The sequence below is a fragment of the Peromyscus californicus genome, unplaced genomic scaffold, assembly GCF_007827085.1.
Source record: "Peromyscus californicus insignis strain IS unplaced genomic scaffold, ASM782708v3 Scaffold_6__1_contigs__length_162567912, whole genome shotgun sequence".
NCBI classification, from domain to species: Eukaryota; Metazoa; Chordata; class Mammalia; order Rodentia; family Cricetidae; genus Peromyscus; species Peromyscus californicus.
In genome coordinates this window covers 121,619,047-121,643,428 of record NW_026294584.1, presented here as the reverse complement: position 1 = coordinate 121,643,428, position 24,382 = coordinate 121,619,047, and the positions used below count along the sequence as shown (strand labels likewise).

Genomic DNA, 24,382 nt, shown 5'->3' with positions numbered 1-24,382 from the left:
AGTTTAACTTTTGTATTACTTATTGGTTAAATTCTTCATATTCTATGACAACAGTGCCTCGCTTTGTTTACATTGAATTTAGAATTTTTAGGTATTGTCACTGGCTCAATGGGCAAGGAAGCCACTGCTTGCCTGGGGACGTGTGACCTGGATTCCTGAGTCTTCTCTGTCATCATAGGTTTGTACTCAGGAGCCCTCACTGTGAGAAGAGTTGCCAAGGCCTTAACAGAAGGAACTAGGGAATAAGGAAGGCACATGAGGTTTTAAGAAAGTTTTTCAAAAGCCTTCAGCCTTTTTATTTCTCAGATTTGTTTCAATGGTTTCCTTGTTTAAGCTTAGAATGTCTTAGGTTCTGAAATTTATAATCTCGTTCACTAGGTTGAAAGAAAAAATGTTGCTAGCAAATGTATGTTGTACCCAGGTGACTAGTAAACTCTGTTGTATCTCTTAGACCCATTCTGGGCCCAACAGAATATAGACTCTAAAACAGGGAAGTGCTGCAGGGATGGTCGGCCCGGACTTCCTGTTGAGACTGCATACTGAACTTGGAGGTGGACATTCTGTTACTTTGAAAGTGGACCGTGTATTGCTTGTGTTTAGACAGACCTGAGGTCAGTTCAGTCCTCTTCATAGAATTTATTCACACTCACTTGTACAGCCCACCACAAAGTAAGGCCATACTAGATGCATCCTTCTTCCATGGCTGAGTAGTAATTAAGGTGGCAGAGTTGGGAGATTGCTAGTATGATTTAAAGGTGGTTATCACACTTCTAATAGGAAAGATGAAGGATCCAGGAGAATATGGTCTTCCTGGGATACAGTTAGTTATCTTTGAAAGTATATAAACTGCCCAGATCATAAAGTAGTAGTGAAGCTTCCTTAAGTGTTCTATGCAGCCTCCCATTCTGACAGAGTAGCAGTAGAGAAGGTCCAAGAGACATATGCCTACTCAGTATGTTGGATGTTGAGAAGGGGAAAATGTTAGCTGAGTTAATTGGGAAACACTTCAAACCCATTCCACGAGAGATCTTGATTCCCTGAGATTCAGGCTTTGACACTGGTGTTTACATTTTTTTATTTAATCATGGCCGCTTTCTAAACTCACTAGAATGATTGGAAGAGACTGTCCAAATGGCAAACTTTTTCATCCTTCTTGAAATGCATTTCCCTTTGTCCAGGCTCTCAGCCTGTCCGTATATAAAGCTTGCTATGTTAATTAGAAGAGTTGACGGAAATATAAAGTAAGCAATGTGGAAATTAGAAATCTGTAGTGTTTGATGCTCATCCTTCCAGCCTGTGCTAAATAAGCAAGATGTGGTTGTCCTATTCCTCATGGAGAGTAGGGCAAAAATGAGAACAAACTTACAAAGGCATGGCCTTCAAACTTGTTCTCACAGGCTGTTTTTTAATGCTGTAGAGTTTATAAAGATACAGATACTCATTCTTGTATATGCAGAAGCTACAAGAAAGGTCACTACTGTTGACTTTCTCATGTGTCTTACAGGAGATTCCACTGTATCTTTTGATAGACACAGCATCATTCCTTTTTAAAGCTGCAGCAGGCTGCTGCCTGGTTATATTGTAATTTACACAGCTAGTCCTCTGACACCTGCACTAAATGTACAGATTCCCTTTACAGAGGGACGTATATGTGTATGCTCAATCTTGATAGTGAGGTGAAATGCCAATAAGGGCTTGAAGTTTTATTTTTACAGCCCCTTATAAAGGAGTTACATACCTGCTGGTATTCATTGTTGTCATGGTTTCACAGTGTACAATCATGTTTGTTGATCTGATAAGTGTGCCTTGTGGATTTAATTTTAACTTGCATAATTACTTATAGCATTTTACTTACGGGACTTGTGTATTTCTTTGTTTATGAAGTTTCTACCTATATATATATATTTTTTTTTCCTACTGGGTCACTGGCTTCTAAGAACTCTTGACCTTTATCATCTTTGTAATCACAAGCATGTCCCTGTTTGTCATCTGTTAGTGCTGGTTGTGGTGTGCTGTTTTATGGTGGGGGGGAGGTGTTCATCTTAATTATATTTTAGTACACTGCCTTCATGTTCTAAATTCTAGTGAATAACTTCCTAAGGAAGAGCATGCACAATTTTTCTCTTGATAATGGATTTCATATAAACGTGAGTCCATGTACAGTTTATCCTGGTATTAATGTCACTGTTTCCAGGTGGCTTGTCTTTGTCCCATTTAGTTTCTGAGTTTGCTTTTGCTCACAGTGATTTGAGGGGCCACCTCAGACCAGGTTAATTTATCTGTTACTTCTTCTGTTTTTGTGTCAGTCTCTATGTACTGGACAGCTGTAGCAATTCTGAAGTCCCTAAGTACTGTGAGTACTAATAGGGCCTCTGGCCTTCTCACTGCCCCTTTTTACTGAAACTTTCTCAGATATGTTTCTAGGATATGTGTAGTCAGGTATTAGACTTGTGGTTTTTTCCCTTGCACACATACTATGCATATATATTTGTGTATCTACCACTAGTTTATAAGCCACTAGAATAGTAAAGATCCTACCAGCGTTCATTACCAAGAGATATTTGGGAAATGAAAGAAAAACAAAAGCTGTCAACTTCCAGCTTATTTAACTAAATTCTATTATTTACTTTGCTCGCTGTAACAGATCAAACATCTATTATTTACTTTGCTCGCTGTAACAGATCAAACAAAAAATATCTCTGGGCCCCATGTAAAAGAGGTCAGTGGGATGATTTCTTTTAGCCCCCCCCCCCCATTATTCTATGTTTCATTTCATGGTTTTTAAAAATTCTTGCAGTTTCATTTTAAGGGCCTTTGTGTGTGCTATCACTAGTAAACTGTTCCCTGAATGACTGTAACCTCTGTGAAGAATTAGTCCTTAGCCCCTTTAATTTCCTAAACTTTCTGGCTATTGAAGTAAACCCTTTTACAAAGTAAGCCTTGGAGCAGCTCAGTGAACTGCTGAATGTTATCAGCAGCCTCCCCACAGAAGGTAGAAGCCACTCAGCACTGAAAGTCCAGAGGGACTCGGGAATTGGAGTGCTGAGTTTGGGCAGTTGCTCTGTAAAGACCAACCGTTCTGCCCCCTTCCATTTGTGTGCTCACTGTTAAAAGCACTTTAAACTAAACATCTGTTTGTACATGGAACTTTGAGAGGATTTTGGATTAAAGATTTTTACAAGTCTTTTTCTTCAGTGGGAATTGAGACACTAGTTTGCTTATAGGTTGGGGCCATGCAAAAGGATGGCATCATTCGGTGCATTCCTGTCACTGTGTTAACATGTCACTTAGCTTCTGTTTTATTATGTAAATAAATGATTTGGGCTTCTCTTGATGTGTGGCAAAATTACACTTTTGCCCTACACTTTATAATGTCTCATGCTCCAGAAGTGCTCATCTTTTTTTTTTTTTTTTTTTTTTTTGGTTTTTCGAGACAGGGTTTCTCTGTGTAGCTTTGCGCCTTTCCTGGGACTCACTTGGTAGCCCAGGCTGGCCTCGAACTCACAGAGATCCGCCTGGCTCTGCCTCCCGAGTGCTGGGATTAAAGGCGTGCGCCACCACCGCCCGGCTGAAGTGCTCATCTTAATGTGAAAAATATGTTTAACTTCTTAGCCAGACACGTGTCAGCAACCTAAGCTGAAACTTTTCCTTGGATTCTTATAATTTTGTAACTTAAGGAATTTCTAATTTTAAGATTTCTTCCCCAAAAGTATAAACCTTGTGTGCTGTGATTTCACTTTTTTGTTGTTAGCCATCTATAACATCTCTTAATACATAAAAGTGGTCAGCACATTGAACAAATGTTAGGGTAAGACCCTTCTGTGCATATCCTAGCTACTTCCCACTGCCAAATCTGTGACCCTATGCCTGGTTTCACCTACCTTTAAAATGGAGATGCTTCTAGTAGTCATGTGGTATTCTAATAGTTCTTGCTATAGTATTGTTTCCATGGCGACTTATAGGTAGTCAATCATCTATTGTTGTTGGTAGCACATCTTTAAAAATCTGTAATTGAACCATGACAGTAACCCTTGGTATAAGGTATATATATGGTCTTAGATGTAAAGGATAACTTACTGGAGAGGACTTACGTCTTTTGCTCTGGCCTATTTGGCTGGACTCCTGAGCTAACCACGAATAGGAAACTGTTTTTAGGTAGTCTGAAATAGGACATTTATGCCAGGCTATATTTTTTTTTCTTTCAAGTATCCATTAGTTTGAGGTGTAGTTCATGGTACTTCAGAAAGTCTATCTTTACCATTGTAGTAATTCCTAATATTGGCAAACAAGAATCATGTTCCCTTGAAATACACCTCTAAACCCTCTAATGGAAGAATTTTCCTTTGACATGATTACTGAAGAATACTTTATATGTTTAATATGTATTATATACAGTCTAAAGCAATATTTGGACAGTAATATCCTAGGTCTTATCATTCATTCCCTACCACTGATCTACTCACAACAACGAACAGTTCTGCATAATCCGTCTGTGGTTAAGTGCCCCATATTGGTATCACACATTTTATTCCTTTGTACTTGTTATAGCCTAGTTTGTATAATACACAGGTACTTACTTGTTTTCATTGCCTACCAATCTCAGTACAGCAATATGTCATGTGAGCTTGTCGTCTAGAAGCAATAGGCTGTGCCTTGTAGCTTAGGTGTAGTTAGACCACCTGGTCTGTGGTGAGTGCCATTTGTGACCAGCATTTCTCAGAGTGCACTTGTCATTAAGGTGTTGAAAGTGTTTGCCATCTGTAAGAATGCCATTTCAGATAATCTATTGGTAATTATCTTTTTAAAATTAGAAAATGTTTTTGTAGGATTAATCATTTTTAGATGCTACTATTTGTAGTATTCAAATCTTTTCCTTGAATTTTCATAAGTGACACTTTTTGTTTCAGAGAAAGTTTCACTGTGCAAATCTGACTTCCTGGCCTCGGTGGCTGTATTCATTATATGACGCTGTAAGTAATGTGCCAGAAACTTGTCTTTTATTAGAATTTTTATAGTCCTGACTTATATCTTAACAAAAATAGGCTGACACATTTTTGATTACTGAAATTATGAAGGGTCATGTGAAAGTCGCACTATAGCTAAGAATTCTAACATCACAATATTGTTTTCCAAACAAGTACATTTATATGTATCTCTGCATCACTAGCATTATTAAGTGATGCATCTACACAGGCTTGTGCTATCAGTTAAAAGTATGTGCACTCTCACTGCTAACAAAATCACAAAAGACAGTACTAGGCTAACTTAAAGAATCTTGATTTGGAGTACAATGACTGTCTTCAAAACCCAATTTCTATCAGTTACTCTGTGGTTTGAGGCAGATGGGTATAATAGTAGCTATTGCACATAGTAAACATTAAACAAATACTAGTTGTATTTCTTAGTGAATTCCTGCCCAGAAATCTAAAGAACTGGAAAAAATAAAACAAGTAATTTGAGCATGTATGATGTATGTACGACTAAAAGAAAAACACAGTTGGCCTCTGTCCTTCAGCAGTTCATGAGCCTTATAAGACACAGATGCATACTGTAAAAATGTGTTAATGCCTGGAAAAAGACAGACAGCAGTTTTTCTGTACAAACTAGTTGCTAAGTGAGGTGTGTAGACAGCAAATGCAGGGGTACACCACCATTTGCAATGAGCCAGAAAAGGGCTTGAGAAAAGTCCGAAGAGAGGCCAGTTCAAGCAGCAGCCTAGAAGAGTATCCTAAACATCCAGAGGCATTTAGAATCACATACTTCTTGGGATAGATAGCCAAGAGTGAGAAGCCTGGGAAGTTGACCTGCTTGCTAGTCAAAGGAGTTAAGAGTCAGCCAGTTCTGCCTTTAACAGACATTGTACCTGGTCTCAGATTTAGTACCAATGTATGATTTTTAAAGGGACTGGACCTTATTGTGGCTACTTTTATTTTAAACTAGGAAACATTAATGGATAGAATTAAGAAACAGCTACGTGAATGGGATGAAAATCTCAAAGATGATTCTCTTCCTGCGAATCCAATAGGTATGGCAAATACAGCAAGCTGTGGCATGTTGCGGGGTGGGGGGAGGCGCTTCAATATTAATCAGTTTAAACTAACCTTTGAATTCTGAAAAGGCATTTGCATCTTTTACTTTGAATTTTTTTTCAAGAAATTAGTATTTTAAGCAACAGTCTTCATATTTTGTTAATTTTCTAATAACTAAATTAGAATTGCAGAAGTGGTTGAGTTGCATTAGACACTTCCTGTTCTTTATAGAGCCTTTACAAGTGAATCTGGCTCCAGAACTTAGTTTTATATGTCATCTCTATATTTGTAAGTCAACTTCATTCAAGTATATGTTTGACTTAAAGGAAGGTAACTGGAATATAAGTACATATTAATAATTCCTAAGTTTAAAGCGTGCAAACCTCACCCTGTCTTTTAAGACTTTTCTTACAGAGTAGCTGCTTGTCTTCCTATTGATGATGTGTTGAGAATTCAGCTCCTTAAAATTGGTAGTGCTATTCAACGACTTCGCTGTGAATTAGATATCATGAATAAAGTGAGTAAAGATGACATGTCTGTTGTGTAGATTGTAGGTCAGGCTACACAGTACACACTGTTGAGACCAGGAGATACCTCTGTTTTATAGTAATATAGTCATATACTGGAGAAGTACCTGGTTACCTGTTCTGACTTGTGTTAAAAAGCTTCTCTCTAATCTGAAATGCTCTGTAATTTAGACCATTCCAAATTTGGGGGATTACGAATGTTTTAACAGTAAAGTCTTGGAGGGGTGTGTGTGTGTGTGTATACCTTTGAATAAGGTATATTCAACCTAAAAATTTGAAATTTTATAGTCCTTAAATATTAATCCTAGGTTCATCTAAATTTATCTAGTTGGAAGTGTGATATACATTTGTACCCTCGAGAAGTTTATTCATGGTTTGGGTAACATACCTGTTCTTCCACTTCAACTTTTAGTGTACTTCCCTTTGCTGTAAACAATGTCAAGAAACAGAAATAACAACCAAGAATGAAATATTTAGGTAAGATCTTTATTACATTTAGTATATCTCTCTCAATACATTTCTAACTTACAGAATTTTTCCTCCAGTGCCTAAAAAATATACTCAATTAAGAAAATAAGCACAGGTCTGGGGTAAGGCTGTCTCCCAGGCTGGAAATATCCACAATGTCTATACAATATGTTTTTCCTCAATTTTTGTTTAATATTTTATTTTCTGACATAATGAGTGCTTCAAGCATTACCTTTCAAATAGTTATGCTAGACAGGACCAAAACAGGGCATATCTCTGAATGTGTGCTAACGCTGTGATACAGCAGTTTAACACTTTGATGAATTCATTAGACTTATAAAACAAGACAGTAAATCAAGAAAATAAGGAAACTGATGTGTCTGCAAGGCAGCCAACTGTCTAAAGATGAATAAACATGACCTTTTCATTAGGCTTTTTAAACAATAGTGTTTCCCTTGGACTCATCAAAGAAAATTCTCAAGCAAAAATAGAGTTATCTGCCAACCTCCTGTATCCTGTACTTATATCTGACACAAAATTCAAAAATTAGAAAAACATACCCCAAAGAAGAAAAAAAATTAGAATTACTGTTTTTCTTTTTATTCTCTTATTCTCCATATTGCTTCTTTGTTGCAGTTTATCCTTATGTGGTCCAATGGCAGCATATGTGAATCCTCATGGATATGTACATGAGACACTGACTGTGTATAAAGCTTCCAACCTGAATCTGATAGGTCGACCTTCTACAGTACACAGCTGGTTTCCTGGGTAATACGGTTGTGTTCAGTTTTTTTGGTGACTCTTCCTTTAGTGTTAAGTGAAGCTTCTAGAAATGATAGGAGGCAAACAGGACAGGAATAATTTTAACTAATTTTCATTCCATCAATAGGTAGAAATGAATGGTGGTGGTGTATATCACTGCATATGTTAGAGCAAAAAACTGAAATATTTGTCAGCTCATTGTAAAACTTTATGATGTACTGTAACTACAACTATTGGTTGATCTACTAATATGTGGATCAGAGGCCTTAAACAGGGACATAACAAGATGTAAAAACTAGTAAATCTTGCTATATCTAGCCTGCTTTATTCTGGGTCACCTTTTTACTTTGAAATTGGATTAGTAATTTTACTTGTTATCCTGCACTTAAAAAAATCCTCATATTTGACATCATTCTGAAGACTGTAAAACTAACAAAGTATGTTAATGTAAACACTCAATGCAGAATGCTCTACCTGAGGAAAATGCTAACTTGCTAACTTGAGAACAGAAGTGCCTTGTTTTCGAGGAGTTCATGCTCTCCTTCCTCTACCTCATCTATATAGCTCCAAGATTGGATTGCTGTTCTCTAACAATAATGTAGTAGAAGGCAGTGAGGTTAAGGCTGGAGCAATGTAGTCTTTGGCAAACAGCAATATAAAGAAGCTTATAGTAATAAAATTGTCAAAACATAGTATCAATACAGTATCAAATTATGAGAAGGTAGTTTTGTAAATTTATGAGGTTTCAGAGAAATTACACAAGCCTAGATCAAAAGTATAAAATAGGTTTTCTTAGCTTGTGTTTTTCCTTCATTTTACAGGTATGCATGGACCATTGCCCAGTGTAAGATTTGTGCAAGCCATATTGGATGGAAGTTTACAGCCACCAAAAAAGATATGTCACCTCAAAAATTTTGGGGCTTAACTCGCTCTGCTCTGTTACCCACAATTCCAGAAACTGAAGATGAAATAAGTCCAGACAAAGTAATACTTTGTTTGTAAGTGTAACAGATTGTTTCCTCAAGTCAGATCTGCCCCAGACATCACTGCCTCTGATGTATGTGTATAGTGGTTACAGCATTTGACTACCAAGTTCAAGAGCACACTTGCTCAGAGGATGAGAAAGCAGTGTAAAACACAAGGTTGGATTCAGAAGTAACCACTTCAGTAGCTTGGTGCCATTAATTATCCTGGTGAATATGTGGCATTGACAGGATAAGAAAACACCATTTGCAATGATGAGAAAGGCTAGGGAACAGGATAGGGCACCACTGCTCTAAATGATGAATGTTCCAGGAGCTAGGTTGGCAAGCACAAGACAGAGGCAAAGCAGTGTATATTACTTTGAAAGGAACAAAGTCCTTTTAATTTTCTTTAGCTTGTCTGAGATACTGATTTGTAAATTTTGAAAATATTAAAGAGTAAAATAAGCAGTTTGAACGGAAAAATAGCATTTTGTGTATTTGCACTATTTATTTGATAACGCTGTCATGTGTAAGACCCCTTTAAATAATAGTATATGTGCATTTTGCATTTAAGTGAACAGTATATATTTCTGGGATTATACCCTTTAGGAAATAAAGCAATTGAAGGGCATCTTTAAATAAAACTTACCAAACTAATATCTATGTCCAAACCTACACTATTTAGTTAAATTATGTAAAAATCAAAGTAATCAAGTAAAATTTAAAGTGAAGTACAGAAATGTTAACTCCTCAATGTCATTTTTTTTTTTAAGTTCCACTTCTATTTCATTCAAGCTGCAGTCACAGTGAGGCAGTGTAATCTCATGACTCACACAGTTTTCCATTCCTTGCAGATAGTATGTTTATAGGAATCTCACACAACACAGCAGCTTTGAGATCACTCCATCTGTATCCTTCCTGCTATTTATGCAGGTGGAATGACAACAGCAGGAACTCAATGATGTAAATTCAGGTATTTACTAACCTGTGTAAAGGAGTTCTGAGCTCTCCTTTTTGCAACATAACCCTGTTTAATCTTCCTCTTATTTGGGCTTCATCACTGGTGATTTTATCAAACTCCAAGCTGCTGTTTGCTTATATGGTACATGGATACCAAGTGTTTAAATCTAAGCTGTATCCATCTAATTAGTAAAATAAACACTTGTTTTCACTCTCTGTGGTACCTGGTAGCACTCTCAACGCTAGCCCTTCAGTTATTCCTGTAACAATCTAAGCTTTGCACACAAAAGGAAATCAAAGTCCAGTGTAAATGAATGGCGTTGTGGACTAATTAATTTTAAAATCAGCAATCAGCTAAGGCAACATAAAGTAGTTAGTTAGTTTAGCACACACAAGTGTTCTTTTGGAGTTACCCCCTCCAGTCTAAAGAAGTGACGGCTACACTTTTCTCACTGGCACTACTCCTACAGACTTGGAAAATTCAGAGTTAAACCTATATGAAGAGGACATAGACTTGCTTAGTTTTCTATACATCCATACTGAGTTTACTCTTGCTGCTATTTCTTAGGATTTAAGTAAGAAATGGAAGAAAGAAATCCAGTCTTACCAAGACGTTCCTGTTTCCTGGGGAGCTCATTTTAGGTCTTCTTTATGTGACTTAGAAGTTCATCCTTTTCCATTCGGTAACCACTTTTCTTCCACTGTTCCCGCAACTGCTGCAACAGGGCCCCGATTTCCTTCCCTGAAGAAATGCCCACTTTCCTGATGTCATGTCCACTCACAGGGAAGGGCGGGACAGACCACTGCTGCATCTCCTTGAGCAGGCCATGTTCTCCTTGGTACTTGAGCAGCTCACACACACGGGCAGTTGCATCTGGTTCCCTTGACTAAGTGACAGAGTTTTTCACATATTAAACACTCACAATTTCATTCTACCACTTAAATATTTATATAAAGTCTACAGTTTGAAAAATTGCTTCTCCAGTTAGTGAACTATTTTTCTGACCAAACCTAATACATACTTACATCTATAATGAAGTCTTGATATGGTTTCAATGGTTCTGAACTATCTGTTGCTTTAATCAAGTCTTTCCTGTTTTTAACTATAAATAAACCCAAGTTTTTCTCTTCTTTTGAAATTTTCAATCTCAAATCCAGTTTTGTGACATCATCTTGTACTTTGAATAAAGAGGCCAAAAGAGTCATTGGTTTTGGTGAAAAGCCTTCAACGTTTTTACTGACTTTGTTAAATTCTTCTAAATTTGCATTAGCAGGTAAACCTGTATGGCCAAAAAAAAAAAAAAAAAAAAAAAAAAGGTCAATTGTTTTTAATTATAAAATCCTCACTTGTCTCTCATACCATGCAGTTTTTTAAGAATGTGTAGTGTTCTTTCTCCACTGCTTATTATCAGCCCATCTGTCACTCCCTTAACTCCAAGGAAACCCTATCATATTCTTGTTTCTTGCATCAAGATGTAGCAGGAGGCTGAGGAGCTGTGGTCATGTCAAGTGCACAGCAGATGCCTTCTCAGTCACGCTCCTGTCTGCACCCATTCCCTACTCAGTAATTTTGTGTTCCTGTTTGGAATATATTAGCTATAATTACTGACTTCGTTCCTACATATTAAGTATTCTTGTAGAAGTGCTAACTAGGTCTATCTGCTATTATTTCCAACCCTTTGTGATGATAAACCCACCCAACCTGCAAAGCCAGTAAGTGGCACAGCTTCATCAAATCCAAGTGTTCACTCTGCACTATTCTTTACCCATAAACTGTCCTAATCCTTAATCCAGAGCTTATCTTAGAATTTCACTTCCCCACGTAAAATTCCCTCGCTATGTAACACAAAACATTTTACCTCATGTACTTTAAACTAGGTATTTTGTTGCTAGAAACTCATACATAACTGTATAACCTCACCTATGTGAGGAGCCACATCAAGATCATAGATCAGATGGATCAATCCTTAATCCAGAGCTTATCTTAGAATTTCACTTCCCCACGTAAAATTCCCTCGCTATGTAACACAAAACATTTTACCTCATGTACTTTAAACTAGGTATTTTGTTGCTAGAAACTCATACATAACTGTATAACCTCTCACCTATGTGAGGAGCCACATCAAGATCATAGATCAGATGGATCAAATGGTTTACATGGTCACCAGTAAGAATTTTCTTCAGTTCTATCCAAATCCTCTCTCCTGATATTCCAGCCAAACCTTTGGCATTTTCGGCAATTGCTTCTAGAGTCTCATGGTCATGCTCACCAGGTTTGTCGACAATTCTGCCATAAAACCTGTAAGACATTTGACATGTGACTTTTTCTTTTCTTCAAGGTTTTTTAAATTTACTAAGGAAAAAAAAAAAAAAAACCCTGCAAGATAAGCCTCAGAGTTTTGTTACTTCTATACAGGCATGTATCACCACATAAAGTATCTTCCACTTCTACTAGGGTTGTCCCATATACATCTAGGTGATGGATCAACAAAGCATGGACAGTGCTGTTTGGTCTCTTTTTAACAGACTTTGCATATACTTGTTTAGAAAACTTGGTTTATTGACAAAATATTTATGCTCTGCTACACAGTATTCTCAGTGGTCCCAACTAGTGAACAATGAATGTTATTAGATGTACACTAATCAGGTAGGGTTATTTTCTTTTAAGGTTAGAATTTTGATTTTTTTTAAATCACTGGTAAGAAACTATCAAGATACAACCTACAGAATATTTGTAAATGGTATATCAGATGAAGCATTAGATTACAGAAAAAATTAAAAAACCAACTGCAAAATGTATAAATGGTCAAAAAGTATATGAAACATGTCCAGAATCACTAGTCACCAGGGAAATGCACATGAATCACTCCAGTAAGAATGGCTGTTATCAAAAGTAACAAGTGCTAAAGAAGCCATACAGAAACACACTTGTACAGCTAAGCAGAAATAAAATAGTACAGGCACTGTGGAAATGGGGAGACTCCTTGGAAGACCAGACAGGAAGTCAGGTCAGTATCAGGTTCACTGTGTTCACTGTGGCTCACTTTTGAAAATAAACTGCTGATCAACTGTCAGAAAATGTAGCACACTGAACATATGGTACAGTGGCTCAAATTTGTGGTTAGCCAAGGCTGGCCTTGAACTCATGACCTTCTTGCTTTAGGCTCCCTCATGTCTTAGGATTATAGGCATATGCCACCACTCTTGATGCAATATCCTGTCAATTATAACAGTAGACAAAGCTAGAGATGACTGTTCAATGATCTGACACAGGTAACAAGAAAGCTTGAAGGGGATTGAATGTTTTATCACAAACATGCTAAGTGTTTGAGGCAGATAGGGGCTCTACCTTAAATTACAATGTATCCTAACATTACATGTATAGCAAAAATGAAAACCACTGCCACCCACAAATCTATCCATGCATTTCAAACTTACCAAGTTTATCCACCTTTTAAGTATGTCTATTTATACTCTGATTTGTTTTACCACTCATTTAATAGCATTTTCTGTCAGTGTGTCATTTTGTGCTGAGGCATCTGATCAGATTATGTTCCAGAGCATCTCAGACTCTTAGGCTCTGTGAAGGCAGACACGTTAAATCATTCCTCACTGTGATCAGAGCACCTAGCCCAGTACATAGACGGACTCAAACCACAGGATCAATGAAGGAAAATACATTAGTAATTTAAAGGTTTTCTATAGAATGACTTAATTATGTATATTTCAAAGTCAAAGGGTGCTACCTCATGACTAAAGATAGGTACTTGGGCTGTCTCTCTTTTATATTTCTGCTGATGTGTATGACACAAAACAGGACTGTGCTCAGGAAAAAACACTGGAGTTTTCTACTGTTAAAATTTATAAATTCTTACCTGAAGTATCTTAAAATTCGAAGATAATCTTCTTGAATTCTCTGTTTAGCATGTCCAACAAATCGAACTTTTTTATTTTTTAAATCTGCATAACCATTAAAATAATCAAACAAGGTACCATCAAAACCTATTCATTAGAAAAAAGGGGAGAAAAATCATTATCAAGGATTTAGTAGGAAGGAAAAAGCATCATCTGAAAACTACCACACAGTAAAAATTCAACAAGTGTAAGAAAAATGAACAAAATTAATTTACCGCCCTTGTATAAAGTGGGAAGGAGGGGAAGACACCAGACAAGCTGATTTTCATATCAATACAGAACAGCAACAGCAACGGATAATCTTCTAAACATATATTCCTAAAATAAGAATTGCAGGAGAGACCCTGCCTCAAAGGAATAGATGGAAAGTAATACAGAACACTAAATACCTTTTTCCAGCCTCTATGTACATGCATACACACCTGCTGTGGGATGTTCTGTATGGCAAATGTGTTGCTAATTAGTCAATAAATAAAACACTGATTGGCCATTGGCTAGGCAGGAAGTGTAGGCGGGACAAGGAGGAGAATAAAGCTGAGAAGTGGAAGGCTGAGTCAGAGAGACACTGCCAGCCACCACAATGACAAACAGCATGTGAAGATGCCAGTAAGCCACAAGCCATGTGGCAAGGTATAGATTAATGGAAATGGATTAATTTAAGCTGTAAGAACAGTTAGCAAGAAGCCTGCCACGGCCATACAGTTTGTAACCAATATAAGTCTCTGTGTTTACTTGGTTGGGTCTGACGGCTGTGGGACTGGCAGGTGAGAGAGATTTGTACTGACTGTGGGCCAGGCAGGAAAACTCAAGCTACACACACCTGTGCATACATTCAGACATAAGAAAATAAATAAACAAAAGCACAGTAACAGACATAGTAGACAGAAACTATGTGAAAATACGAATGTGCTTATTGGCAAGAAAAAAAGCAAGCAAGCACCTTGCAGAAAATTACAAGCTTCAATAATATTCTGGGAAAAATATGTCAGTACCAAAAGAAACTAATGGCTTATTTCCCTAATATGCAAAAGCTGTTTCGAAATAAAGAGACCCAAAATGGTAAAGTACCTATTACCTCAGCATTCGGGACACTAAGAGAAGCATTTCTAGGATGGCCTGAACACATAAATTCAAAACAAAAAGCAGACCTTATAAATAAAAAAACAGGTTAACAAAATAAAATCCAGAAATCTTAATAACATTTCAACCTTAGTCACAAGTTTTTGAAAGACTTTTCAGATTTCTTTCTGACTGGGTAAAATCTATCTGGTAACAAGAGACTGTGGCAAAGCTGTTACTCTGGGCCAACACCAGACTCTGTGAGCTGATTATGCAATCACACACACTGTAACAAGACCCACTGATGGCTCTGTCACTAAAAAGTGGGGAGGGAGGTTGGTCAAGTACTCTAACTAGCTAAGAAACAGTATTAAGAGTGAACCATTCATCTTGATTCCCCTTCCAGGGGAAATCGCAAACCCACATAGATAGCTACTTACCCCAAGAACTCAAAAGAAACTGAATGCTAAAATCAATTAGCTAAGCATATTGGCCAGTCCTTGTAAGATATTTCACTCTGTGCCATCAGGAACAAGAGAAACTGCTACCACCTTTGGAAAATGACTGTCAATTTAGCTGTTTCACATTAAATGCTGTTTGATTATTCTAAAAGGAACAACACTGGCAAGCTCAAACTTAAGTCTGTGTTTCCAAGCTGTTTTGAATCTATACATAAGCGAACTACTGTACCAGAATTTCGATTTATATGACAATTTGCAAAAGCTCCATATGAAAACGAAGCAAAAATAGAAAGAGAAGAATGCTAAGTAAGCAAAATAAGACTATAGAGTGTATCTTTCTTAAGATCATGTTCTAATGCAAGACTGGCAGGATGGCTAACTCTTCCCAGCTACCATGTATAATCCCTTCATTCCCATCTCTAATACTGCAAAAAGGGGGAGGTGCTTGAACCAGTAAGAATTCAAGGACAACTGAAGAGAAAGCTAGGCTAATACAAGCATTGTTATTGTTTTGCTGATTACTATATTAAAAAAAAAGAGAGAGAGAGAGAGACTAAAGATACAAACAGCCTGGCTCCTGCTTCAGCTAGAGTCCTAACTGTTCCATTTCCAAGCCACACATCAGGCATGTTACCATGAGTTAAATGGCTTCATAGATCTGTTGAGCAGATTAAATTTACTCAATGTGCTTACTGTGCTGGGCACATGATAAGGCTCAGCAAACTTGGCAAAACAGCACCAAGAGTAGCTTTGTTTTATGTGAAATACTATTTTAAAGACTTGCTTTTTCTGTTTTAGTGAAGTATACTGAAAATATTCCTGTTGGACAAGACTCTATTAAACCAGCTGGAGTAGTTTCAGTTTGAATTACATAAAAAGAAACACTTCTATATATTTTATAGAGAGAGCATTCATTTTCTGGGCTCCTTACTGTCATAAATGTCTAGGCTTTGGAAGCTCCCACCATCACTCACTAACCTGAACTACAGCACTTAGCATTCTGCAGCTTTATATATCCATCTTGCCTAAACTTACTTTCTCTCTGAAGTAATAATCAAACACAAAGAGACTGTAAAATTTAAAGTATAAAAATTGGTGTAGCAGAGATGTACCAAAATACTATCACAACTCCAAGTCCTAATGTTTCTCCTCACTTTTAATATCACAGAAGATTAAGCTGACAGGTGTTTCATTATCTAGGATAACTCTATTGCTGCTTCCTAAGATAGATGCTAACAGAGATTTTGAGGTTGTATGTAGAGGCGGTAATAAAGATCTGATAGTTACTTGCCATTCTATACAACAGTTTTGGACACGTGTATAAAACACATTGCAGAGAGAAAGTGATATGGGGGGGGGGGGGGGGGCGTGTTACACATTTCTCTTGCACTGTTTAGATACAGTAAGTTAACAGCCTGAATGTGCAAATGTGTCAGCACTACTGTTAGCACTGCGTTATTTACCCCCTTAATTGTGGGAGTCCGTTCTCGGGTTCCTCGTGGCTTTACCCAGCAGGTCCGCATAGAGGATGATTAGACCACGGGCCTGAGTGCAGGTGTCTGAGATGGTCTGCACTTGGCTGTGCTGGGGGAGGAGGTCTTTTGCTCCACCCCTTGGCGTCTCTATAAAAACCCTGGGGCAGAGACAGTCGGGGCCCGTTGGAAAAGGTTCCAGGCCCTCTCGAGGTTATCCTTTATTTTCTATCTGTTTATCTCCGCAAAATTCTCCGCAATAAATCCTTCTATCTAATATTTCCTGCTGCTCGCACTCAAGAAAACTCTGGGGAACTATGGGGGTGGTGGGTAAACGCCCCACACTTAATCATCACTATAGTAGAACAAGGGAAACTGACAAACACTCCCGTTGGCAGCTAGTGCATAACACAGAATCTGAGCCCAGAGATGTTGGTGCCAGCCAACAGGATATACTGGCTCTCCCAAGTTAGTGCAACTTAAAGGGTGCACAACATTTCCATAGCACAAGTTTACCAAGAAAAGGAAACACTCTAATAGACTGAATTAACATGCTATCTCATCCTCAAGAGATTACCTAAAAACATGGAATTTATGGTGAGATCTCTTCGTTCAGCATCTTTCTGCCAGTCAGTTGTGAATTCTACCTCAGCATGCCTTCCATCAGTGGTGACATCAATCCGGAGTGTAGTAACTTCAAAATTTTCTTCATGAAGCTGCAATTAAACACAAATTCGTTGTTTTAAATTTTAGCAAGTATGAGTGTGCATGTGTGTGCCACAGCCAAGGACAATTTGCCCAAGTCTGTTGTCTCCTTCCACTATTGTAGTTCTGGGGACTAAATTCAAGCTGTCAGGTTGGGCAGCAGGTGTCTTTACCTACTGAGCCCCCACAAAGTTTTTTGTTTTCTTTTTAATTAGTTTTTAGTATCACCAAGTATTTTAAAAACTTGTCTTCATTAAGGCAGGAAGCTGTGATACCTGCCAATTACTGTATGTCTTTTAAAGTCCATGAGTTTAAACATATAACTTTGTACAGAAACATACAATTCAAAAAAACAAAATGCAAAAGCATAGTTTCTTTAAAATACCCACTGTGATTAAGATCGGTTTCAGAGACAAATGTCTAACTGGGAGAAGTATGTGGTACGAAAGAGCACTCAATGCACTGGGCTCCAGTTACTCCATTTCAGAGCAAGCTAGTCTCTGAAACACTGTAACAGCTCCAGTCTACAGAGAGGCAAAGACCAGTTTCTGGAACATACACCACTGAGCAGCAGCTGCTGAAAGAAGTACTGTGTATCCTGAAAGGAGACCACCTCCAGCTGCAAAGGCTGGTAACAACATGATGTGAGCCGAACATTAAGAAGGAGCTGGACATGAGATGTGAGAAGAAGCACATTTCAAATGCCATATTAGCAATAGTCAGCACAGAGATTTTCCAATCGAAGAGGAGTTTAGGACCTCCTCACTGTGAAGTTTGTTCTAGCATTCATCACAGTTTCACATACTTTTCCAGACACAAAGCTGTACCTATAATCCTACTATAAATTAAGGCTCCTGAGATACAATTACATATGAAAGGAAAAGAAATGGACTTGAAGTAGGAAAACTATGTGAAATTATCAGAAACAACATACTTTCCCTCCCTATGTAAAACCAGGGTGGACCAAAAATAATCAAGATTTGGGGCACCAGAAACTGTTGGTAGTAGAAACGAAACACCACAATGAAAACAGGATTAAGTGGAAATCAACAAGCCTTGTCTTTTCTCCCATTTGATTTTCAAAATATTACACAATTGAGCTTATCCCTTGGCACACAACTCTGCGGAATTCTGATCATTACTGAAAACTCTTAAGGGCATCAGGAGTACTAGCTCACATTTTCAGAGACTACCAACCATAGGTCAATTTGCTGAATACTGGGAGCATGAGTACACAACCTTTTAACACTGTGACATGACACTGTCATCTGCAAATGGGACGGACTGCATTCACTGCTGTCTGGGGACACATGTCCAAGAGACCCAGGCCAGGCCTCGTTAAGAGCATCATCCAAATACAATGAAAGCTATAGAATATGCACATTTAAGGAAAACCATTAAGACAAACAGAAAATACTTAAAAGAAACACTTTGTCAAAATAATTATAACTAATAGCCTATGGAAAAGAAAATTTTTCATTCTGAAACAAGAACTGAACACTGTAAAAGAAATATAGTCCTATGCCATATAAGAACACTTTAACAAAGGACCTTGCTTGGTATATCATATTATACACATATTACAGTATCTGTGGCAAAAGTGTAACATGCAGGACATACTTTACTAATGATAACAAACAACTATGTTACTAGTTTCTGTATTTATCATACTCATTTATAGTTATTTTAATGTAAGTCACATGTCATTCATTTAACAAAGGAGGTATGTTCTAAGAAATCTGTTGCTAGGCAATTTCATTAACAATTTAATTGTTTTTAAACTTTTTACAATAACATTTGAAACATAAGATACAGCTATAAAATAGTTAATATCCTGTTGTAAATCATATTACTCTTTTTAAAAACTTTTTTGTTAACCAGACACAAATTAGTTTAATTCTACCAGAGAGGGGGTAGTGAGGATCCACCCCATACCTTATCCTACTGGCAAGTTCACCGAGTGGCACATGTGAAGCTGGTCTCCTCCATGACAAGGGTAGTACCTCGTGGAGTATATCCAGAAAGACCTGCCTCAATCTGGTCAAATACACTCCCAGAACACTGTATAAATGATGCAGTCCGAAATGCAAACACTGAACGTGAATTAACCAAAAAACTATGGTATTAATCATACCCTGGAACGATGGGGAAATGAGAAGTATCTAGGCTTGCTGTGGAGAGGGGTGGCAAGGAAGCTGAATCACAGAAATCAAGAACCTCTTTAAACCTGCAAATTAAAAACAAAATCTACAACAGAGGACTTACTTGGTTTTACCTCACAAGTTGTAAAAGTGAGTACCAAACTTATATAAGTAGCTCCAACGGATGAACAGGCAAGATTTCAGAGGGTAGGAGGTCCTGACATTTCTAGTTATACTTTTTAAAAATTTGATACTGTTTGAAAGCATTCTGCAGAGCTTTCACTCACCCTGGCAGTGATCGTCCCATGCTTCTCTCCTTTGTTGTTTATCATGCGAACGCCAGCTGACTGGAACATCTCCTTCATCTGAGTAGGGGTGGCAGTAGTGGCGAAATCCACATCTTGAGGCTTCACCCCATTTAGTAAATCCCTCACTGCTCCTCCTGCTATTCTTAATTCATGATTCTCTTTGGCAAATAATTCTGAGGAAAGAAGATTTTGTTGTTGTTTGTTTCTTAACACAATGTGATTGAAGATTAAAACTGAGACAAGCACAAGGTCTTGTCATCTATTACAGAGAGTAGAGATCACTGAGCAGCCCTATATGAGAATGAAAACAATAGACAGGCAGTGGTGTGTACACCTTTAATCTCAGTACTCAAGAGGAAGAGGCAGGGAGATGTCTGTGAGTTCAAGGCCAGCCTGGTCTACAGATCACAGTTTAGGACAGCCATGACTACACAGAGAAACCCTGTCTCAAAAGAACAAAAAAAAGTCCAAACATCTGAAATGGGTCTCCTCCACTAGACTGGCCCTAAGAACTTTGAGAATTTCTTTCTGATCCAGCAGATAGTTCAGAATTCGAAGATGCCTTAAGATCATCACTGTAAGTATGAATTACAACAGAAAAGAAAGCAATGAACAATTCTGCTTGCTTCTCTATGATGTATGTGTATATTTTAGAATGGAGATTGTTCTATTTCTTTGGGAAAAATGTAAAGACAGTATACTTATGCATGAAACCTATGATAAATATTATAGCCAAGAACTCTTAAAAGACAAAACTGCATATATTGTTTGAAACCAATTTCAATCTGTGCTATACAAAGTATAAACACTATCCAAGGCATGCCTTGCACAGTTCATGAATGTGAACCCTGTTTTCCAGTCAGTTTCAGTCTGTGTTCTTAGCTACAAATTAAGAAAACCTAGCAAGCAACTAGCTTCTACCAGTCCAAAGGCTAAGAATGCCAGCAGATAGCAACTTAGTCCTACAGAAGAGCTCACTTCATTATGCCTATCTCTCTGATGTACCACACCAATGCATTTTAAACTTGTGTTGATTGATGACTTTCTCTGTTCTATAAAACAATGAAACTGCTTTCACATTGGAAAATGGAATCTGAGGTAACCTAAGTCTGTCTTCCTGGGCTATGGGCACTCAAATGGCTCCCCGTAAGATGAAAGTTGAGGTTTTAAAGTTGATAACCAAAGCATAATGTCTTCTTCCTGAAAACATACAATCCTCTTCAGATCCCACTTCCTCAACTCTCCAAAACACATTAATCCAGGCCCTAATATTGTAAAGTCAGTTCCAAAGCCCTCTGTGGCAAGGCCGCAGGGCTCTCCATAGGCAATATTCTTCCTTTACTGAATAGAGCAGCCTGGCGTGTCCTTGGGGATCATGCCTTCAGTTAAATCCATCCCTAGTCACAACTCAAAATGTAATCCTCAACTTGTTTTCCTCCATATTGTCCTTCCACCTACTCTCTTCAAACTGAGCAGTCTCACTTTGTAGATTGTCTAAAATGGCTCGACTAAGCAACCTTGCCTTGAATAAACGTGGGCTCCTGAACAAGATACCACTTCCATAAGCCCTCTCCAATAAGCATTCATGCTCCCTTAATTTCTAATCAAGTCTCCCAACAAATACTGCTGTTAAGGGTCTTTAAAATATAAAAATCATGTTCACAACTTTCATAAGACTAAGCAGAGTCCATGTCCCAAACAACTGAAAAGCTACCCAAACTGGGATCTATTTCCTTTAACCCTAAACCAGGCCTCTAAACTCTGCTTATTCTGACACAGGGCTCTCGAGTGTCTTCATCTCCTTGTCCAGTACCAAGCCACTGGCCCCTTAAATCCAGCCTCCATAGCTGGATCACTCTAACGCACCAGAATACATTATACTAGGCAATGTCTCCTCCTACAGACTTGCACTGCAATGTCCAAATTCTCTAGCACAATACACAAAGGCCCCATATCTAACTTCTGTCTCATCTCTCTCTAATCTTTGCCTCCACCAAACTCCCTGAAGTTTACTTCCACCATTGTTTGCACTGAGCACATCACTCCGAGTGCCTTTCCATTATGTTCAGTCCAGCTCATTGGCCAGTGGTCAGACTTCTTGTCCAGTACCATCAACTAGGAAAGAATGCTTACAGACAGCAGTGAAATGGGCTTTAAGGGTGTGACTCCTCAGAGGCTGAGCTCACTATGCTCTGTACCTAGGGATGTATGGGCAGCACAAATTGGAGTTGATGGGTTATATATATTTAAAAAAAAAAAAAAAAAAGGACCGAAGCTGGGGGAGGAGGAAGGTGAAGGAAGGAACTAGAGGACTTAGGATGATTATGATCAAATTGTAGGAAATTCTCAAAGGATAAAAGTTATCTTTTAAAAAAGATATTCAAGAAACTATAATATTTGACATCTTAAATATTGTTTCTATAAGGAGGGGTGATAGAGAATGGGAAACTAGGGACTGGGAGAGCTTATGAAAAAGAACAGGTTCAATCAGCCCCAATTAGAGCTGTTAGGTCTGCAGTGCTCAAGCAGCAGCGGATAGCCACTTATGGTTATGGAGCATTTGAAATGTGTGAGTCTGAATAGACATGATGTACCTGTTAGATGTATCCTACATGCATAAATGTGACAAGAATAATCATTTTCACAAAAATCATATTCCTATAAGTTAGAGAAGGTTAAATATAACACCTGGAGAACTATTAATTTCACCCATTTCTTTTTAGTTTATTTATAATCTAACTAGAAAAGGTTATCATATGCAGGCTTATCAGGTTTACATATTTCTGTTGGACAGCAAATCTCTAGCATTTTTCACTGATTAAATCACAGTGAAAACCGTACCATAAACTTGCATTTAAATCCTCTACTTCACCTAAAGAACTTAAAAGGATGTGTTTCCTCAGTAGGTACCTAAAATACCATCATCTCATGTGAAGAACACAAAAGTACTCTTGGGAATAACACAGTAATTTTAAAGCAATGGTTCCCCCAGTCTGTTCAACAGAATTAGTCTGTGGAGTTAGAACAAAAGCTATAGAGGTTCATCCTTCTGAGAGTCAGTGGGATGTAGAACAGAATCCCAGCTTTTATGTTTTTAAAATACTTCAAGGGCCTGTGAGATGTCTGAGTGGGGACAAGTACTTGCCACCAAGCCTGATATCCTGAGTTGCATTCCTGGAACACACATGGTGGAGACTACTGACTTCTACAAGTACTCTTCTGACCTCAACACAGAACACGCACCCTGCTCATCCCCAATAATAAAGGCACCTCAAGTACATCCTAGCTGATTTACACTCCCACAACTCAGTGTATTTGCTGGAAGCCATTCTTAACATACCCACAGGCTTTCAACTGCAGCTGTGGACTACTTCAACATCATCTGCTCACATGAAAGACCAACACTGACAAAACTGTGGCAACAGCAATTTTCTGTCTGCCTCCAAGACAAGCTTTATAGGTGCACACAGGGAAAAGAGGAAACAATTTTTATTTCCTTCTGTTCTCTCAGAAAGCAATTATACAAAGGAAACGTAACTTCACTGTTTACAAACTGGATGACACCAGACTGCAAATTTGAAATCCAACTCCTTCAGTTAGTTACTTGGGAAATAAGGAACTTCACTTCCTAAGCATGTGATTCCTCTTCCGTGCAGAACACACATCTAGAGGTGTTGGGTCTCACTACATAATGTATGGTAAATGGGATTCCTTAGAGACATAGAAAAGCTGTGCTCTCACCTGTCAGGCTCTTCAACCCTTCTGTGAAAAGTGACTGGAATTCTGGAGACTGCAACTTCATTGTAAATAGGTATCGCTTTAGAAGGCACAATCTACTCCAACTACAGCTCAGGACCTGCCTGTGCCAGGGATACAGGCACCTCTGCATCTGGAGACAGTCACCAACCACACATCTACAAGGCAAACACATGGGTACGCTAATTAAACTTCAAAATGAGACCAATAAATGCTGTCAGAAAGCTCACTAGCAAACTCATCTCTCCTGATAAGAACCTGGAAGTGACCCTTTAAAGCACGCTAAACCTCTCGGGTGGCAGCTACCCAGTTCTGTACTCCTGATAACGTTTACTATATCGGAAGCAGGAGGAGATGAGAGTCCCAGAGAATGAAACATTAGACTGGCAGGTACAGCGAGGTCTCCAGAATACGTCAGTTACATGTGCTCATCACCCTCCTTCCCCACCCAACGTCGGCCTCAGGGTTGTACTGCCTCCCAAGTTGGAACTTGGCGGGGTTGTCTCGGCAGTTCTCGCCCTCTGCTCGATCTCCGCGAGACGGCAGCTCTTAAAGGACCCCGAGGAAAGGGAGGCGCCGCGGGGAACAGCTACGCTCGAGCAGGCCACGTGGGTCTGAAACGCCTGCTTTTCGCTCAACTCTGAAAACCGCCGGGATCCCACGGCTCAGGGAAGAGACCGGGCGTCGCCAAGAAGGGGAGCACCTCCGACCTCCCGCCATCTCCCACGGGCGCGTTCGGAAGCACGCGGTACCGGGGGGTGGACTCGGTACCTTAGGAACGCAGCATTCCTTCGCCGAAGGCCTGCGGACTCGCTCACCGCCCCGCCACACGCCCACTTCCGGGTCGCGGCGCA

General features: G+C 38.6%; 2 protein-coding genes across 4 annotated transcripts in view; one reads left to right on the top strand and one right to left on the bottom strand.

Moving 5' to 3' along the window:
- Crbn (cereblon) overlaps positions 1 to 9,939 on the top strand; it is a 20,793-nt gene extending 10,854 nt beyond the window's left edge. For both annotated transcript variants that reach the window (XM_052719596.1, XM_052719597.1), the window contains exons 6-11: positions 4,908 to 4,970; positions 5,941 to 6,025; positions 6,431 to 6,546; positions 6,969 to 7,033; positions 7,661 to 7,792; positions 8,608 to 9,939. In XM_052719596.1, the coding sequence (XP_052575556.1) occupies positions 4,908 to 4,970; positions 5,941 to 6,025; positions 6,431 to 6,546; positions 6,969 to 7,033; positions 7,661 to 7,792; positions 8,608 to 8,788 (642 nt within the window). In that variant the 3' untranslated portion in view covers positions 8,789 to 9,939. The remainder of the gene's footprint in view (positions 1 to 4,907; positions 4,971 to 5,940; positions 6,026 to 6,430; positions 6,547 to 6,968; positions 7,034 to 7,660; positions 7,793 to 8,607) is intronic.
- On the bottom strand, positions 7,022 to 24,382 carry Trnt1 (tRNA nucleotidyl transferase 1). Of its 2 annotated transcripts, none has more exons than XM_052719598.1 (9): positions 24,300 to 24,382; positions 23,514 to 23,686; positions 19,752 to 19,945; positions 17,196 to 17,334; positions 13,587 to 13,713; positions 11,817 to 12,010; positions 10,738 to 10,991; positions 10,319 to 10,598; positions 7,022 to 7,850 (listed from the first exon to the last, which is right to left on the bottom strand). In XM_052719598.1, exons 2-8 carry the CDS (start codon positions 23,659 to 23,661, stop codon positions 10,350 to 10,352), a joined length of 1,305 nt encoding a protein of 434 aa, XP_052575558.1. In that variant the 5' UTR covers positions 23,662 to 23,686; positions 24,300 to 24,382; the 3' UTR covers positions 7,022 to 7,850; positions 10,319 to 10,349. The 2 variants fall into 2 exon arrangements, with proteins under 2 accessions (XP_052575558.1, XP_052575559.1); XM_052719599.1 differs by lacking the exon at positions 24,300 to 24,382 and adding an exon at positions 24,122 to 24,251.

Bases quoted from the DNA above. Each gene is read 5' to 3' on its own strand.
- Trnt1 (XM_052719598.1), bottom strand. From the start codon at position 23,661: ATGCAGAGGTGCCTGTATCCCTGGCACAGGCAGGTCCTGAGCTGTAGT. The intron at 19,946-23,513 runs GTGAGAGCACAG...TTCTTTCCTCAG, and splicing joins AGGGTTGAAGAGCCTGACAG to AATTATTTGCCAAAGAGAAT. The intron at 13,714-17,195 runs GTAATCTCTTGA...TCTAATGAATAG, and splicing joins CATAAATTCCATGTTTTTAG to GTTTTGATGGTACCTTGTTT.